This window comes from Caenorhabditis elegans, chromosome III (assembly GCF_000002985.6).
Source record: "Caenorhabditis elegans chromosome III".
Taxonomy (NCBI): Eukaryota; Metazoa; Nematoda; class Chromadorea; order Rhabditida; family Rhabditidae; genus Caenorhabditis; species Caenorhabditis elegans.
In genome coordinates, this window is record NC_003281.10 from 13,455,867 (window position 1) to 13,471,465 (window position 15,599).

The 15,599-nt window shown below is 36.8% G+C and overlaps 6 protein-coding genes across 7 annotated transcripts; 3 read left to right on the forward strand and 3 right to left on the reverse strand.

The window, feature by feature from the left end:
• Positions 1-1,820: 1,820 nt before the first annotated feature.
• Positions 1,821-6,372, reverse strand: abcf-2 (ABC transporter domain-containing protein). Its single transcript, NM_067378.5, has 6 exons — positions 6,267-6,372; positions 6,019-6,207; positions 4,837-5,967; positions 3,425-3,553; positions 3,167-3,370; positions 1,821-2,477 (listed from the first exon to the last, which is right to left on the reverse strand). Exons 1-6 carry the CDS (start codon positions 6,339-6,341, stop codon positions 2,337-2,339), a joined length of 1,869 nt encoding a protein of 622 aa, NP_499779.1. The 5' UTR covers positions 6,342-6,372; the 3' UTR covers positions 1,821-2,336.
• Positions 3,680-4,779, forward strand: tag-164 (Major sperm protein). Its single transcript, NM_001368439.4, has 3 exons — positions 3,680-3,720; positions 3,769-4,425; positions 4,568-4,779. Exons 1-3 carry the CDS (start codon positions 3,716-3,718, stop codon positions 4,740-4,742), a joined length of 837 nt encoding a protein of 278 aa, NP_001355358.1. The 5' UTR covers positions 3,680-3,715; the 3' UTR covers positions 4,743-4,779.
• Positions 6,373-6,490: 118 nt separating the features above from the next.
• T27E9.2 (Cytochrome b-c1 complex subunit 6) lies at positions 6,491-6,718 on the reverse strand (the record flags this gene model as incomplete). Its single annotated transcript, NM_067380.6, has 1 exon — positions 6,491-6,718. The coding sequence occupies one exon, from the start codon at positions 6,716-6,718 to the stop codon at positions 6,491-6,493; it is 228 nt and encodes a 75-aa protein (NP_499781.1).
• A 578-nt stretch (positions 6,719-7,296) lies between these two features.
• On the forward strand, positions 7,297-8,786 carry ant-1.1 (ADP/ATP translocase). The gene is made up of 4 exons (NM_001027628.8): positions 7,297-7,422; positions 7,531-7,595; positions 7,641-7,861; positions 7,915-8,786. Exons 1-4 carry the CDS (start codon positions 7,365-7,367, stop codon positions 8,471-8,473), a joined length of 903 nt encoding a protein of 300 aa, NP_001022799.1. The 5' UTR covers positions 7,297-7,364; the 3' UTR covers positions 8,474-8,786.
• A 34-nt stretch (positions 8,787-8,820) lies between these two features.
• On the reverse strand, positions 8,821-10,476 carry cdk-5 (Cyclin-dependent-like kinase 5). Its single transcript, NM_067382.9, has 6 exons — positions 10,393-10,476; positions 10,257-10,345; positions 9,758-10,211; positions 9,572-9,702; positions 9,091-9,171; positions 8,821-9,038 (listed from the first exon to the last, which is right to left on the reverse strand). Exons 1-6 carry the CDS (start codon positions 10,427-10,429, stop codon positions 8,952-8,954), a joined length of 879 nt encoding a protein of 292 aa, NP_499783.1. The 5' UTR covers positions 10,430-10,476; the 3' UTR covers positions 8,821-8,951.
• Positions 8,963-15,481, forward strand: kel-3 (BTB domain-containing protein). Of its 2 annotated transcripts, NM_067384.7 has the most exons (11): positions 8,963-9,059; positions 10,712-10,910; positions 10,964-11,051; positions 11,101-11,169; positions 11,220-11,398; positions 11,968-12,137; positions 12,398-12,500; positions 13,269-13,595; positions 14,192-14,396; positions 14,447-14,738; positions 15,303-15,479. In NM_067384.7, exons 2-11 carry the CDS (start codon positions 10,713-10,715, stop codon positions 15,439-15,441), a joined length of 1,770 nt encoding a protein of 589 aa, NP_499785.2. In that variant the 5' UTR covers positions 8,963-9,059; position 10,712; the 3' UTR covers positions 15,442-15,479. The 2 variants fall into 2 exon arrangements, with proteins under 2 accessions (NP_499785.2, NP_499784.2); NM_067383.7 differs by lacking the exon at positions 8,963-9,059 and having other exon boundaries at positions 11,095-11,169; positions 15,303-15,481.
• Positions 15,482-15,599: the final 118 nt, after the last annotated feature.

Below are 15,599 nucleotides of genomic sequence, written 5' to 3' on the forward strand. Positions count from 1 at the left end.
CTAAAAGTGAATGTAGTAGCCCCGGCGAAATGGCCTAGGTTTCAGCGTGGTCCCCTCTCGGTCACGCCCACATTTCCACTCGTTTTGCATCAGATGATGACGTCAATCTATTTTCGAGAGAGAGTGGAGAAACCTACTCTAATATAGAAAAAGAGAAAGGAAAAGCAATTGAACTATTTCGTAATATTTTCATCAGCTATGTGTTTACAAAATTCTGCTAAATATAGTTGCTTGAATTTCTAGGAAATGGCGAATTTGATAATACTCAGGGGTAAAAATGGATTTATTAAAGTGTTTAGAAAATGAATGTGTAAGTGACAGGGGAAATTTTTTTTTTGAATAAAGGTGTTATTTCTCATTTTGAGATTTAGATTGTGAATTGCTTTTAGATGCATTTTTTGAAACGTTACTTTGAAAATATATAAGCTTTGCAAAAACTTGAAATATTTATAAAAAAGTGAAATTTTAAACTGTTATTGACATCGTGACGAGACCCACTCAGAAAGATAGCATGTACCTTTAAAGTGAAGTGCGAAATTTTGTGATATTTACAAAAAAACGGTTTTATTATTTCTACTTCGGATCTAAATTTGTATTTGGCAAAAAAATTTTTTTAAATTTTTGACTAGATTTGCACTTTTTAGGAAATTTTGAACCGCCATAACATGTTTGTACAGTTTTTATTATTTAATTTGGTCGTTTGGGGTCACTTTCGGTCAGTAAAATCTGTATTTCCCAGCAAATCCTTTAAATTATAAGAAATTGATCAGAAATGATCACAAAACACGGCAACAAACAGTGAAAGAATTGCGTTATCGCTGTGTTATCTTCAGAAAGGATTATAATACGAAAAAGCAAATAAGCGCCGATTTTGACACATTTCTTTCCGCAGTTTAGACTTCAGGAATTACTGAGACGCGAAAATTTGCGCCAAAAATATGGTATCTGGTCTCGACACGACATTTTTTCAAATATAGACTGGCGTGCGCCTTTAAAGAGTACTGCATTTCAACTTTAATGAAACAGTATAAAAATCGATAAAAAAATTCAGGAGAAACGAAATTTTGAAACTACAGTACTCTTCAAAGACGCATCCCTTTTCATCGTACAAAAATTATCGTGTCGAGACCGGATACCGAATTTTTCGCGCCAAAATCAGAACATTTTGCGTCTGGTTAATATGGGAGATATATGAGAATTTTAATAGATTTTTTAAAAAAATCCAATTTTGAATAAAAATTTGAATTTTTCCAAAAAAAAAAAGGCATCTTACACAAAATTTTGCGCCAAAAATACGGTATCTGGTCTCCACACGGCATTTTTTGTGAAATTGTGAAACGCTCGAGCATGCACCTGTAAAGAGTACTGTAATTCCAAATTTTTAAGTTTTTAAATAAATATTTTTAGCGTACAGCTATAAATATCGATAAAAATTCCTGAAAAAAACGTGAATTTGAAATTACAGTACTCTTTAAAGGCGCATACCCGATTGTTTTTTACAAAAATTGGCGTGTTGAGACTGGAAACCGAATTTTTGTCGCAAAAATCATAAAATTTCGCGTCTGGGTAATATTGGAGGTTTAAACAATTTTAAAACAAATTTGTTTTAAATCTAATTTTGAATAGTTTGAGCCTAATTGAATAAAATGTGAATTTTTTCAAAAAAATCAATACATGACCTACTTCACAAAGAAAATTACTTGTATACTTCGAGACTGACTAACATTTACCGTTCACAGTGTAAAGCGACGGTAAAATATGAAAAGAAGCAAAAAACCTGTCCAACCAGCCCGAAGCAGTGTTAAAAAAGTACTAATAAATGACGAGAACATTAAAACACTAAAAATCATTTTAAAGTTGACATACATGAATTAGATGAAAAAAAAAAACAATTTTTAGTTTGAAATTTTAATGAAAATTCACACAAAACACTACACATTTAGTGATGTGACAACAACAAAGGAGGGTAATTGGAAAAAAAGGGTAGAAACAGGAACCGGACCAACAATTGGAGGAAAACCGACAAAAATTGGGTCAAAGAGAGTAAAAGATGAATGAAAACAAGAGAAAATATAATCAAAATCACAGGAAAATGAAATTGAAATATCCTAAATTGAAAATGGGGGGAAAGGTGAATAATGAGAGAAAAATCTCGGAAATCAGTTCGATTCTAATATAGAATTGGCAGATTTTCGATGTTTTCGGGGGGAAATAGGAATAAGAAAACAAGTAAATTTTCATCAAAAAAATAAAGAATAAAATGGAGACTTCGAGTAGAATAGTAAAGGAGAGAAACAGGACAATCAACAGGAAAAACAACGAAAAAATAAAATAATTTAACGCTCCTTGACAACTCCCTTCTCGCGACTTCTGACATCTTTGTCGATTTGTTTCCGGAGATGCTCCTTGAATGAGAAGATGTCACCGTCCCACTTCAGAATTCCTTGGTTATCACACACCCAAACTTCTTCGGCGACCTGGAAAAATATTTTCGTTATGGGATAATTCCAAGCTTCATTAGACATCTCCCACTATCGGTAGAAGTGCCAACATGAGTAATTCTTCACAAGAAGAGATCAGTTTCCAGAGAGACAAATTCATTCGTTGAGGAATAACGTGGCTAGAGTCATTATTTTATTTTTTCAGATTTTTCAGAAAATCAATGCAGTTGGTAAAACTTGTTCATGTGCAATCTATTTTAATTTATTTTTTTACAGTACTGAAATTCTGTCATAATTTCTCTCGTAATTCGACACAATAGCCAATTATTGGAAATTTTGAATTTGGAACGTCTTTGAAGACATGTCTTATAATTCGTCGAAATCAAAATCGGAATCATCCAAATTCAAATTCTATTTTTCGAATAATTGACCATTGTGTCGATTTACGAGAGCAACGGAACTTCAGTACTGTAAAAACATAAATTGATACTTTTTTGCTTGCCAAATCATGCAAAATCGTCACAAAAAATGTCTGAAAATGTGTCTCTGGAGTGTGCAAAAGTTGTTTCAAACTACACAAGACTCCCGGAAAGCTACTCAAGATTCTACTTTACGCAGGAGTTGTGCAAGATTGTAGCAAGAATCCGTAAGAGTTTCACTCTACGTAGGACTTCATCGATCAGCGGTGTCACGCGTTGTTAAAAGCTGTAATAAAAATATGTTACCTGCGAAACGAGACGGAAGTCGTGAGAAACAAGAATCATTCCTCCTGGGAAGCAGTTGATAGCCTCGGCCAATGCATCAATGGATTCCATATCCAAGTGATTAGTAGGTTCGTCAAGAAGTAGAAGATGTGGTTGCTGCCAAGCCAACCAGGCGAACGATACACGACAACGTTGACCGTCAGATAGCTGTTTCATCGGGCACACCTGGAAATAAAAAATGTATTACTAGCTATTCATGATTAGTTTATGCTAACTAACCTGTTCTCTTCCAGTAATTCCATATCTTCCGACAATCTTTCTCATTTCTTCCTTTTCCTTGACATCTGGGAACTCCTTCATCATGAATTCAAGAGCCGATAAGTCCAATGGAAGCTCTTCGTGGAGATGCTGAAAGGAAAAATAAATTATTTAGAAAAAAATTAATTTATAATTTCAAAAAATTATTATTTTTTATTTTTTCCGTGAAAAAATTCCAACTCGATGATTATCGACAAGGGGGGGGGGGAATAAATTATTTCTCAATTCTATCAGGAGACGTCCGGCTCGCAAATGAGGTTTGTTTTGAAACAATTGCTAAACCTTATTCAAAACAATAATTTCAGCGAAACAAAAGAAACCGATAACAATCTCAATGAACAGTCTTCTAATGTTCCTGTTCCTGCAGATCCTCTGCAGCCCGAAGTTAAAAAAGATGATAAACAAGAGAGTGAGATGAAAACTGCGAAGGAAAACTCTCAATCTTCGAAGAGAAAGGGAAAAAGTTCCAAGAAATCGTCAAGCAGCAAGAAAACTCGATCGCGTCTTTCAATTCGTCGCACTCTCCGAGATGATCCCAACAAAGAGATGAAAGCCACACTGCTGACATTTCAAGCCATTCGAAATAAAGGCGATCAAGCTCGTGTTCAACTCCTTCTCTGCAACATTTCTGACCGTGACATATTCGTCAAGCTCCGTTGCAGCGCGGCGTCAAACATCACAGCTCTTCCAGCAGGATCAGGACACATTGCACCGAAATCCCAAATGCGCATTCTTCTCACTTGGCAGAAGCCAGATGGTGTCACTCAGTGGAGCGAACTTGGTACGCCTAAGCTTCTGCTGACAACTTATTTCATGCATCAAGGAATGAAAGCGGCTGATGAGGCACCAACTAACACGCGTCTAATGGCTCGTGTGAGCACCTCGAAGCAGTGCGATGCTGATGCTCCACCAATTGAGCAACTTCTTCTTGATGCTGTCGGCAAAGATTTGGGTGTTACTCCGTGAGTTTTGTTCAATTTAGTTCAAAGTCTGATATGAAAGTGGTCAAAAGCCAGGCTAAATTAGCATATTTACACAGACGATATCTAGAATATTCCCACACATTTCGACCAGAAATTTAAGAATAAGAATGATCAATTTCAGAGCTTCAACAACCAGTCCAAACACTGCTGTTACACAGGCTATGACACCGACTGAGCAAACACCAGCGATGAAAACTGTGAAGCAAGATGAGCATGCCGAGGAGGAAGTTGACAATTTGAGATGGATTATTATCGCCCTGGTCTTGGTCATTGTCTTGCTTTTGCTTCAGAAATAGTGTAACTTTCGAATTGAATGAAATGTTTTTCACTAAATTTTTGGATTTTCTAATTTTGTTTGGACAGCAGATTTTTTTCATAAAAATTCCCAACCTGGTGATAACGTCCAATCTTACAATGCGAATGTCTTCTGATCAATCCGTCAGTTGGCATCACATCAGTACAGAGAAGCTTCAACAGTGTCGATTTTCCAGCTCCGTTAGGTCCGACCAAAGCGATTCTGGTATCCAAATCAATTCCAAAGTCAATATCCTTATAGATCCATGGAGTATTCTCGTTGTATCGGAATGAAACATGCTGAACCATGATAACTGGTGGTGGAATCTCCCCAGCATCAAAGAAGTAAAACTGTTTCACGGTTTCAGTGACAGCCTTTTCAGCGAGGCCTCCGGCAATCATCTTAGCCATAGTTTTTTCTTTGGATTGAGCTTGACGAGCGAGTTTGGCAGAACCGTGACCGAACCTCGCGACGTAATCTTTCATGTGTTGAAGTTGAGACTGTTCCCAGTTGTATCGTTTTTGTTGATTTTCGAGCAATTCAAGACGTGTCTTCACAAACTGGTCGTAGTTTCCTCCATAGTAAACCAATTGCTTTTGGAACAAATGAATGATGTTGGTGCAAACTCCGTTCATGAAATCTTGAGAGTGAGAAACCACCAACAAGGTTCTTTTATACTGAGCGAGTTCCTCCTCAAGCCACACACAAGCTTCCAAATCCAAATGATTGGTCGGTTCGTCGAGAAGTAAGACTGACGGTTTCAGGAAAAGTGCACGAGCGAGAGCAATGCGCATTCTCCATCCTCCAGAAAAATCTTTACATTTTTTCATTTGCATAGTTTTTGTGAATCCAAGTCCGTGCAAAATTTCGGCAGCCTTCTTTTCAGCGAGAGATGCATCCATTTCATCCAGCCTTTCGTAAACATCCATCAGCTTGTCCTGACTTTCCTCATCAGTCTGACTAGCAAGCTGCTCGGCAAGATGTTCCAACTCTTTTCTGACTGAATCGACATCAACGACCGCTTGAAGAGCAGTTTTCTCTGAAGCAGGCATTTCACGGGATACGAGGTACATATCCACGGACTCTGGGATTGGCATTTCCTTGTTGTAGATTGCCTGAATGATGGTAGACTTTCCAGATCCGTTCAATCCGATGAGTCCGTAACGACGTCCACGGTTGAGTTCGAGTTTCGTGTCAACGACAATTTCACGACCGTGGAATGTAATCTGAATGAAAACAAAGTTACTTGTTGGAGTCGCCAATTAAAAACCACTTACCGTCAGGCTTTCTACTCTGTGATCAAGACCCTTTGGATCGGAAGTCAATGATCCGGCGACTGAACGAGCAGCAGCGTTTTCCAATTCGATTTTGGCCAAGGTGGCGGCGGCCTGATCGAGCTCCTCGTCTAAACAGCAGAGACTGTTGACGGACGGATGTTGAGATGACATGGCGGTTGGTGTTTCTACCTGGAAATGAGATGATTATTATTTGTTAAACAAAAAAAAACTAAAAATCAATTGCTCACCTTCTTTTTTCCTTTTCCTCCTTTGGCGGCAGCCTTCTTAGCGGCCTCGCGTGCTTTCTTCGCATCAGACGGCATTGTTGTCCAGCAGTGATGCGGATGGGGTACCCTAAATTTTTATTTATTTATCTCTCAAATACACGGAAAAAGCGACGGATAAAAAATACGAGAGCGAAAATTCACATAAACTAGACGAGAAATCCTCAAAAAAAGCAGGAAAAGAAATATTATTTCAACGAAGCGAAGGCCTTTGGCATGGCACAGTGATCCAAATGGTGAACGTAGTCAGCCATCTCCTGATGGCAGGTCTCCTCAGTGTTAGAACGAGAGTTGACACGATCGTTGCACTCGTCGAGAATACTCTTGAATTCGGTGACATGGTCGGCACATCGCTCACGGTATTGAGTAAGTTGATCGACGTCAGCCTCGAGTGGCTCTTCCTTGTGGCTCGACATACTGATACCCGAAAAAAATTCCATGATAGTGACAAGTCATTGGCTCGATGAGAAGAGAAATATGAAGAAAACTACTTTAAAGCGATTCGAAAAACCGGTCATACCAAACTCCCGTAGGCATAAATTAGCCACAATGCGATATCGATTTTTTTCGGAACATTGAGGTTACGAATAACCAGTTATCTACAGTGTAAATAAACAAAAAACACTTCAAGTACTGCTTATCACTAATACACTATTGTGTTTGCTTTGACATGGCTCATAATTTTCATAAAAACTGAAACTTTCGCAATTAAGTTACTTTCTTGGAGTTATGACCTATTTTTCGAAAATAAATCACGTTTTTTTAATAAAACAAAACGTGAAAAATTCAGGAATGAAGGAACGAACACGTTTAGAAAAGAAAAATACGAAAAATCGATAACAAAACTGATATTTAGGCTCAAAATATGCAAAAAATCCCAAAACTGGGCGGTCAGAGAAAACTAGTGTTTGAATCGCCGCGCCTGACGCACCGTACTTGCGAGCGTGGCGAGACCTGCAAAGTGCCTCACGGGCTGTGCGCGCACCCCGTTTCGACGGGCGGCCGTCTTCCCACTATTGCTTCTGGCAAGCACCGACCACCGAGGTCCTTCAATCTTGAATCATGTCCAAAGAAAAGTCCTTCGACACCAAAAAGTTCTTGATCGATCTCGCCTCAGGAGGTAAGCTTTTTCAGTTTTTATTGCAAAAATTTGGAGGATTTCTATAATTATTAATTTTGGGTTTTCATTCGTCAAATTTGTGATTTAATTAATTTTGTTTTCTTTTAGGTACCGCTGCTGCCGTCTCCAAGACCGCTGTTGCCCCAATTGAGCGTGTCAAGCTTCTCCTCCAGGTGTGTGATGAAACTTTTTTCCACTATAAATATGAAAAATTTTAGGTCCAAGATGCTTCCAAGGCTATCGCCGTTGACAAGCGTTACAAGGGAATCATGGATGTTCTCATCCGTGTCCCAAAGGAGCAAGGAGTTGCTGCCCTCTGGAGAGGAAACCTCGCTAACGTCATCCGGTACTTCCCAACTCAGGCCATGAACTTCGCCTTCAAGGACACATACAAGGCAATCTTCCTTGAGGGACTCGACAAAAAGAAGGACTTCTGGAAGTAAGTTAAACATTGCATTATTGTTTTTAGAAAATTTCACATTTGAAATTCAGGTTCTTCGCAGGAAACTTGGCTTCCGGAGGAGCTGCTGGAGCCACCTCCCTCTGCTTCGTCTACCCACTCGACTTTGCCCGTACCCGTCTTGCTGCTGATATTGGAAAGGCCAACGACCGTGAATTCAAGGGACTTGCTGACTGCCTTATCAAGATCGTGAAATCCGATGGACCAATCGGACTCTACAGAGGATTCTTCGTCTCCGTGCAAGGAATTATCATCTACCGTGCCGCATACTTCGGAATGTTCGATACCGCCAAGATGGTCTTCGCTTCTGATGGACAGAAACTCAACTTCTTCGCCGCTTGGGGAATTGCTCAAGTTGTCACAGTCGGATCTGGAATCCTTTCCTACCCATGGGACACTGTTCGTCGTCGTATGATGATGCAGTCTGGACGCAAGGATATCCTCTACAAAAACACCCTCGATTGCGCAAAGAAGATCATCCAAAACGAAGGAATGTCCGCTATGTTCAAGGGAGCCCTCTCCAACGTCTTCCGTGGAACCGGAGGAGCCCTCGTCTTGGCCATCTACGACGAAATCCAGAAGTTCCTTTAAATTTGATAACACTTTGATAATTTTTACCTTGTCATTGTCCAACAAAATCTCGTTATGTAGCTTGTTTTAGCAAAGTAGTTCACCTAGCTACTATGTTAAGTTTTCAAAAATAAAGCGAGCCACATAAAAAGTTTTAAATCCTCTATTAAAGTTTTCCCCTTTTCAAATTCTCATTCTTTCCCTCAACACCCCGATTGAACATTCGTTAGGATAGCCCCTTTATCTGGACTCGGTTTGACAATCTCGGTTATTGCACCTGTGTTTGCCGTTGATCTTTAAAATTACTCGAACAACAATAAAACGTTGTTGATTTTCCCTTCGTTCAATTATGTGCCACAGAAAGATTTCAAACCGTAGCCGTTTATTAACGATGAGATTTTGTTTCGCAAGCAATGAGGTTCATTTGGGGTCAGTGGGGGAAGTGAATGCCAGGGAAAGCGAGAAAACAATGTGAGTAGGAAAGTGCAATAGTGAATAGTTAGACGTCAGAAGTGTCTGCGAAGTACGCATGGCGTAGAGCTGCATCGGCATCGATTCTTCCTGCTGGATTGCAAACAAGAAGTTTCTGCAAATACTTCGAGTTTGAGTAAGTATAATTTTTATTGGAAAAAAGTTACCTGTAAAAGATCACGGCCACGTGAATTCAAATTAGGTACGATTTGGCTCCATGTAAGCGTTGGATGGTAGATTGGGTAGGGCTGAAAAATGGTATGTTATACTTGTGTGTTCCTATAATGCAATGGAATTCAATTAATTATTGTCAATCTTAAATCTAGAACAGTTGTCTCTGCTTCTCTAAATCTACTCAATACTCTGTTCTCTGTCCTGTCCCAGCCGCCCGTGATTGTATGAATTACGTCACCCGAACAAACAGCTGAGCTCAAAGTACTCAATATCATTTCTTCTTTCTATCTTTTTCTTTTTTAGTTTTTCACCAATTGACACGGGCGGATAGTAGTCGGGAGGACAGGACAGCGGCAAAATCGTGGCAGGTAAAATGGAAAAGATAAGAAGACGGAATTAGAGAACTAAGAGAATTTGATAAGAATATGTAGAGGTGAAAATACAAAAAATTCAAAGAACTACGACATGTAATACCTTATAATCTGGAAGTTGTGTAATTGATGGCCAATTATCTTCGGATGGGCTGCCCAATTGCTTAAAAATTCGTTTCAATTGATCGTCAACATCAGCACCGGGGAATAATGGACGACCGGCATTTGAGATCTCTGAAAAAGTAAAAATTAGGAAAATTTATTGGCAAATTTAATTTTTAAAAAAAACCTGCAAAAATACACCCGGCAGACCACATATCAATTGAAGTATTGTACAATTTCGCTCCAAAAAGCACGTCCGGCGGTCTATACCATAACGTGACAACTTCTGCACTAAAACATCGAACTGGGACGCCAAACGCCCTGGCTAATCCAAAATCAGCTAGTTTCAGTGTCCCATTTGTATTAATCAGCAGGTTTTGCGGCTTGAGATCTCGATGAAGTACATGGTGAGCGTGGCAAAAGGATAAACCACGGAGAAGTTGAAGCATTAAGGATCGTGCAGTTTGTGCATCCATATACCCATTCAGCGAGTCGAAAAATTTTTTCAAATCCTGATCGCAATACTCAAAAACCAGTGTCAACTTGTTTTCTGAGTGAACAACGTCGTAGAGCCTTACTACATTTCGGTGTTTCAGCTCGCGGAGAATACAAATTTCACGGAGAGCAGAGCTTGGAACACCCTGAATTTGAATTTTAGTTTATTTTTTTGAATGCTTTTTGAGTACCTCATCATCATCGTCCAACCTTACTCTTTTCAACGCAACGATTTCTCCTGAATTTTTGTTTCTGGCTTTGAAAACGGTTCCGTAGGTTCCTGAAAGTCAACAATTTGGCTGGAAAAATGGGCAGGGAATAGCTTACCTTCTCCAATTTTTTCCATTTTATCATAGTTAAGCATTTTTGAGGTGGGAAAACTGATTAAATTTCTTCTCTTGTAAACCTTGTAAAAATTAAATGAAAAATCGAATTCTTAGCTTCACAAAATCAATATGCGTCAAGGAGTGGTTGCTGGCGTACTTTGCGATGTTTGTTTGTGTCTCTCAAATCTCTATGCTCTCTTGTTTGCGCATTTCTCGTGTTTTAATTCGGCATTCTCGTGGGAGAATAAGATCTTATAAATATAAGATGTTTTGTTCTGTTATAAAGTTTATGAATTTTTTAAAAATATGTTCAATTTCAGAATGTTCGCATCTGACGTGAAGCATGATAAAATTGCGAAAATCCCCCTCTACACAGATGACGATTTGGACTTTATAAAAGTCGATATTCTCGATGAAATGTATAAAAAAAGCTACTCAATATTCAACGAACTGCGATCGAAATGTCAGCTCTGCGATGTGGCCTTGTTGGTTGAAAATCGAAAGCTATCAGCACACAAAGTAATTTTAAAGCAATTTAATGCGACTTTTTCTAACCGAAATCAAGCTTTCAGGTAATACTCGCAGCCACAATTCCATATTTTCGCGGTATGTTCACATTGGATTTGATGGAAGCCAACATGAAAGAGATAAATATTGAAGGTAAAACTCTGAAAGTTATTTTTACTAAAAAAAAATAAACCAGATTCAGATATGAACTACGAAACTGTGGATGCTCTTCTGTCATTTGCGTATACCGGAGAATTGAGAATAACCACAAGTAAGTATTTTTTTGTTTGAAGAAATCTTTATTTAGATTTTCGTTTCCAGGCAACGTTCAATCAATAATGTTAGGAGCAAACTTTTTCCAAATGCTGGAAGTTGTGCAACATTGTGGAAACTTTCTCCTGACTCGTCTTCATCCGTCAAATGCACTTTCAATTCGAGAATTTTGTAAAATGATGTGCGTCGAGGAGAAGATTACAGAAATGACTGATGACTATATACAGGTAAAAACGATCACAGTTTTGTCAAGAAGATTTCCAGGTCTCGACACGATCGATTTTTGTACGATATAAACGCATGTGCGCCTTTAAAGAGAATTTTTGATTTTCAAGATCTTTAATAAATCGAAAAACAAATAATTTCGATTTTTCGGATTTTTTATAATGAAAAAATACAAAATTTTCAAATTTTTCGGTAGTTTTCAGAGAAAACCAAAAATCAAAAAAGTTCAATTCTTTGCAATTTGCAAAGAATCGAGAAATCGAAAATTTTAGATTTTCCGAAAAATCGAAAAAAAAAACAGAAAAATTCAAAAAAAATCAAAAATCGAAAACATGAATGTTCGAATTTTTCGGTAATTATCAGAATTTTTATTTTTGATTTTTCTAATTTTCTAAAATGGAAAAATGAAATATTTCGATTTTTCACTATTTTCAAACAAAAAAAAAACGAAGAACGATTTTGGAAAATCCAAAAGCGTGTGCGCCTTTAAAGATTACTGTAGTGTTCAAATATAAATTAATTTTTAAAAGTCAAAAATTTACATATTTATATAATCAGTTTTAAATTTCAGAAACATTTCATGGCAGTATCCAAAGATGAGGACTTCAAGAGACTATCACTAGAAGATGCAATTGAATTGTTAAGAAATGATCATTTATACGTGGATTCTGAAGAACAAGTGTATGTCGCTGCGATGGAATGGTTAAATTGTGATGTGATCAGACACGAACAGGCAGCGAAGTTAGATTTTCGATATTATTTTGAGAATAAAAACTCAATTTTGCTTCAAATATATTTTTTTTTGTTTGCAACGATATAGAATTGATAACTAAAAAGTTTCAGATTTTTTGGAAAAAAATTTTACATTTTTCGTAAAAAATCTTAAACTTGAGAAAAAACGACAAAAAATTTGATAGAAAATTGAATTTTATGTTTTTTTTCAATTTTCGATTTTCAGTTCAATCCACCCTTGACCCTAATTAAAATCAATTTTGTTTCAGAATTCTCCCATGTGTTCGTCTTCCACTTCTCAGCCCAACATATCTTTCCTCAATTGTCGCTTCGAATCCAATTATTAAAAAAGATATTCCATGTCGGGATTTGGTGAGTTGAATTTTTTTTGCATTTTCAGTAACATTTGTATGTAATTCCTAACCTGGACTTGGACAAAAAAAGTTTAAAAAAATTTAAACCAAAAAATTTACACAGCAGGAAAGGAAACCAGAAAAAACAAAAAAATAAATCTATAAATTTAACTTTTTTGAGCTCGCACGCTTGTGGAAAAAAATTAAAAATAAGTCAAAGGTTCACAATTTTCAGAAAAAAAAAGAAAAAATAATAATGAGAAAATAATACAAAAAACGAAGGAAAATGCACTATCGCAGCCAGTATTCGAAAAAAAAGTTCGAAAATTGAGCTCGACACAGGCACAAGGATTACTGTAGTTTTCGCTACAAGATATTTTGCGCGTCAAATATGTTCTTGTAATACGCATTCTCAGAGTTTTATGTTCCCGTATTATTATAAAATTGTTTAAAATACAAAAATTATTTTTGAAAAAAAACAAATATTAATGATTCCGTGATTATTTTCACTCGGGAATCGCTCGCCCACTATGGGGGAGTCTACGCAAGGACAACGCAAGGACAAGGACAACATTCTAATGGAATGGAAACGATTGCCCGACTGCACCAATTCTAGTTCAAGCGAAGAATGTTAACTAACAGCGAGCGTAATAAATTATTATTATTATTAATATAAAATTGTTTAAAATACAAAAATTATTTTTGTGAATTTTTAGCTTCAAAAAACCAATTTTTCATCAAAATACCAAAAAAAAAAGTACTCAACTAAATATCCGTTTAATTTCAGATCGACGAAGCAAAAGACTATCATCTCCTTCCCGATCGTCGATCACTCATTAAATCATTCAAATGTACTCCTAGATTGTGCCAAATCGTACCCGGATTAATAGTTGCCATTGGTGGACTGATGCATCAAAGTCAATCGAAATCTTCTGTTGAAATCTATGATCCAACCTCCAAGAAATGGTCGCCAATCGATGGAATGGTCACTTTGAGAACTCGTGTCGGAGTTGCTGTTAATCAGAGACAGGTCTACGCGATTGGAGGGTTTAATGGTCAGGATCGGCTTGATCTTGTTGAAAAGTTCGATTACGACACGTTGAAGTGGACTACGGTAGGCGCAAGCAGGGCCGTCGCAAAAAAATTGACAGAAAAAATTTTTTTATTTTTTTTTATTTTTCGTTTTTTTTTCTTTTCTATGGTCTTGAATCGGAAATTTTTGATTTTGCGGAAAATTCAAAAATTTCGAATTTTCGATTATCTCTGAAAATTGCAAGAATTGAACGTTTTTTTTCGATTTTTTTGCAATTTTCAGAGATAATCGAAAAATAAAAATTTTAGAATTTTCTTTTTTTTTTGGTATTTCTCAGAAATTTTTTTAAAGATTTTCTCCAATTTTCAAGTATGGAAAAACATAAATTTTCGATTTTACCCATTATTTTTCCAGAGAAAAACGAAAATCAAAAAAGTTAAGATATTGCAATGTTTGGAGATAAACGAAACATCGAAAAAAAATCCTTATTCAAGATTGTAGAAAAAAAACCATTTCGATTTTTTTGTATTTAGTTTTCATAGAAATTTTTTTCGATTTTCTAATTTCTAAAAATTGAAAAACACAAAATGTTGATTTTTTCAACAAAAAATAGTTGAATTTTCCAGTCTTCTTTGATATTTTAAAGTGAAAAATTTGAAAAAAAAATCATTTTTCAGCTGTCACCATTGACAAGAAAACGTTCTGCTCTGGCGGCTGCATTCGTCACAAATCGTTTATATGTGTGTGGTGGATATGATGGTCTACATAGTCTTTCTTCAATTGAAATTTACGATATTAATCGAAATGTCTGGGAAGCCGGACCACCAATGGAAAATATGAGAAGTGCCGCTGGAGTTACTGTTATTGATAAACATATTTATAGTAAACACTGAAATTTTTTAATATGCAAATTTTTTAAAATCGTATTTCAGTTTGTGGTGGCCACGATGGAATGCAAATCTTCGCATCAGTCGAACGATTGGACACAGAAAATCAACAATGGGAACGAATTCCTTCAATGATTCAGCAAAGATGCCGATTTGGAGCTGCCACGTTCAAAGGAAAAATCTACGTGGCTGGTGGATACGATGGAACTTCATTCCTTAAATCTGTTGAAGTTTATGATCCAGTTGAGAAGAAATGGTCTCCAGTGTCACCGATGAATATGAGAAGAAGCCGGGTGTCACTCGTATCAACTAACGAGGGATTATTCGCAGTTGCAGGGTATTTTACATTTGTTCAGATCGCGGAATTTTGAACATATTTACCTTGAAACTACGGTACTTGGTCTCGAAACGAAATGAATATGCTCTGATGAAAAGTGTGTGCGCCTTTAAGAAATCTACGTTTTGTGTATAATTAGTTTTTTTAAACATTTAATAGTTAGAATAACAAAACTATAAAACCTTTTTGAAAGAAAAATGTGAAAAAATAAAGTAAAAAGGTTACTGTACTTGTCTAGTTGTTGCTAGAGGAGAAAAGGTGTGCGCCTTTAAAGAGTACAGTAATTTCAAACGAGTTTTACCTAGATTATCTCACGGTTTGTTAAAATTTGAGGATCTAGTTTTTTGATGAATGAATATGTTTTTTCAACCGAAAAACTGAAATATCTAATGAAAATTCAGTAACAATGAAAGTTTGATATTACAGTACTCCAAATGTTTCGTGTCGAGACCAGGCATCGTAGTTTTAGCGCATAAATACCAAAATTTCGCCTCCTAACCTCTATGAAAAAGATTTTGAAAAAGTTCTGGTTACCGTACTATAGTTTATTTCATATTTTTGCAGATTCGATGGCGAGAACAACTTGTGCAGTATGGAACAATACGATGACGTCACAGATTCATGGACCATTGCAACTGCTCTCACTTGTCATGAAGGTGGTGTGGGTGTCGGTGTGATACCGATGCCACCTCATATGTTGTGAAAATTGTGATTTTTGTAAATAATAAAGTATTGAATGTTTCCAACTTCGTGATTAAGACCACAAAACTCGGAAAGAAAATTATCTGATAATATTAATGATCTCAAGACAGTGAAGCGAAGCCGATTTTCAAAGAAATTCTCAGTTTCCAGAGAAAAAGA

What these genes read in the sequence shown, in the direction of transcription:
- cdk-5 (NM_067382.9), bottom strand. Translation starts at nt 10,429, where the DNA reads ATGCTTAACTATGATAAAATGGAAAAAATTGGAGAAG. An exon ending in GGTTGGACGATGATGATGAG is followed by an intron (nt 10,212 to 10,256) that starts GTACTCAAAAAG and finishes ATTCAAATTCAG; the next exon opens with GGTGTTCCAAGCTCTGCTCT. An exon ending in GTGGCCGTGATCTTTTACAG is followed by an intron (nt 9,039 to 9,090) that starts GTAACTTTTTTC and finishes AAGTATTTGCAG; the next exon opens with AAACTTCTTGTTTGCAATCC.
- ant-1.1 (NM_001027628.8), top strand. Translation starts at nt 7,365, where the DNA reads ATGTCCAAAGAAAAGTCCTTCGACACCAAAAAGTTCTTGATCGATCTC. An exon ending in GTGTCAAGCTTCTCCTCCAG is followed by an intron (nt 7,596 to 7,640) that starts GTGTGTGATGAA and finishes GAAAAATTTTAG; the next exon opens with GTCCAAGATGCTTCCAAGGC. An exon ending in AAAAAGAAGGACTTCTGGAA is followed by an intron (nt 7,862 to 7,914) that starts GTAAGTTAAACA and finishes TTTGAAATTCAG; the next exon opens with GTTCTTCGCAGGAAACTTGG.
- abcf-2 (NM_067378.5), bottom strand. Translation starts at nt 6,341, where the DNA reads ATGCCGTCTGATGCGAAGAAAGCACGCGAGGCCGCTAAGAAGGCTGCC. An exon ending in AGATTGGACGTTATCACCAG is followed by an intron (nt 3,554 to 4,836) that starts GTTGGGAATTTT and finishes TTTTCCTTTCAG; the next exon opens with CATCTCCACGAAGAGCTTCC. An exon ending in ACTTCCGTCTCGTTTCGCAG is followed by an intron (nt 2,478 to 3,166) that starts GTAACATATTTT and finishes ATATTTTTCCAG; the next exon opens with GTCGCCGAAGAAGTTTGGGT.
- tag-164 (NM_001368439.4), top strand. An exon ending in AAAGATTTGGGTGTTACTCC is followed by an intron (nt 4,426 to 4,567) that starts GTGAGTTTTGTT and finishes GATCAATTTCAG; the next exon opens with AGCTTCAACAACCAGTCCAA.
- kel-3 (NM_067383.7), top strand. Translation starts at nt 10,713, where the DNA reads ATGTTCGCATCTGACGTGAAGCATGATAAAATTGCGAAAATCCCCCTC. An exon ending in AGACACGAACAGGCAGCGAA is followed by an intron (nt 12,138 to 12,397) that starts GTTAGATTTTCG and finishes ATTTTGTTTCAG; the next exon opens with AATTCTCCCATGTGTTCGTC. An exon ending in ACACGTTGAAGTGGACTACG is followed by an intron (nt 13,596 to 14,191) that starts GTAGGCGCAAGC and finishes ATCATTTTTCAG; the next exon opens with CTGTCACCATTGACAAGAAA.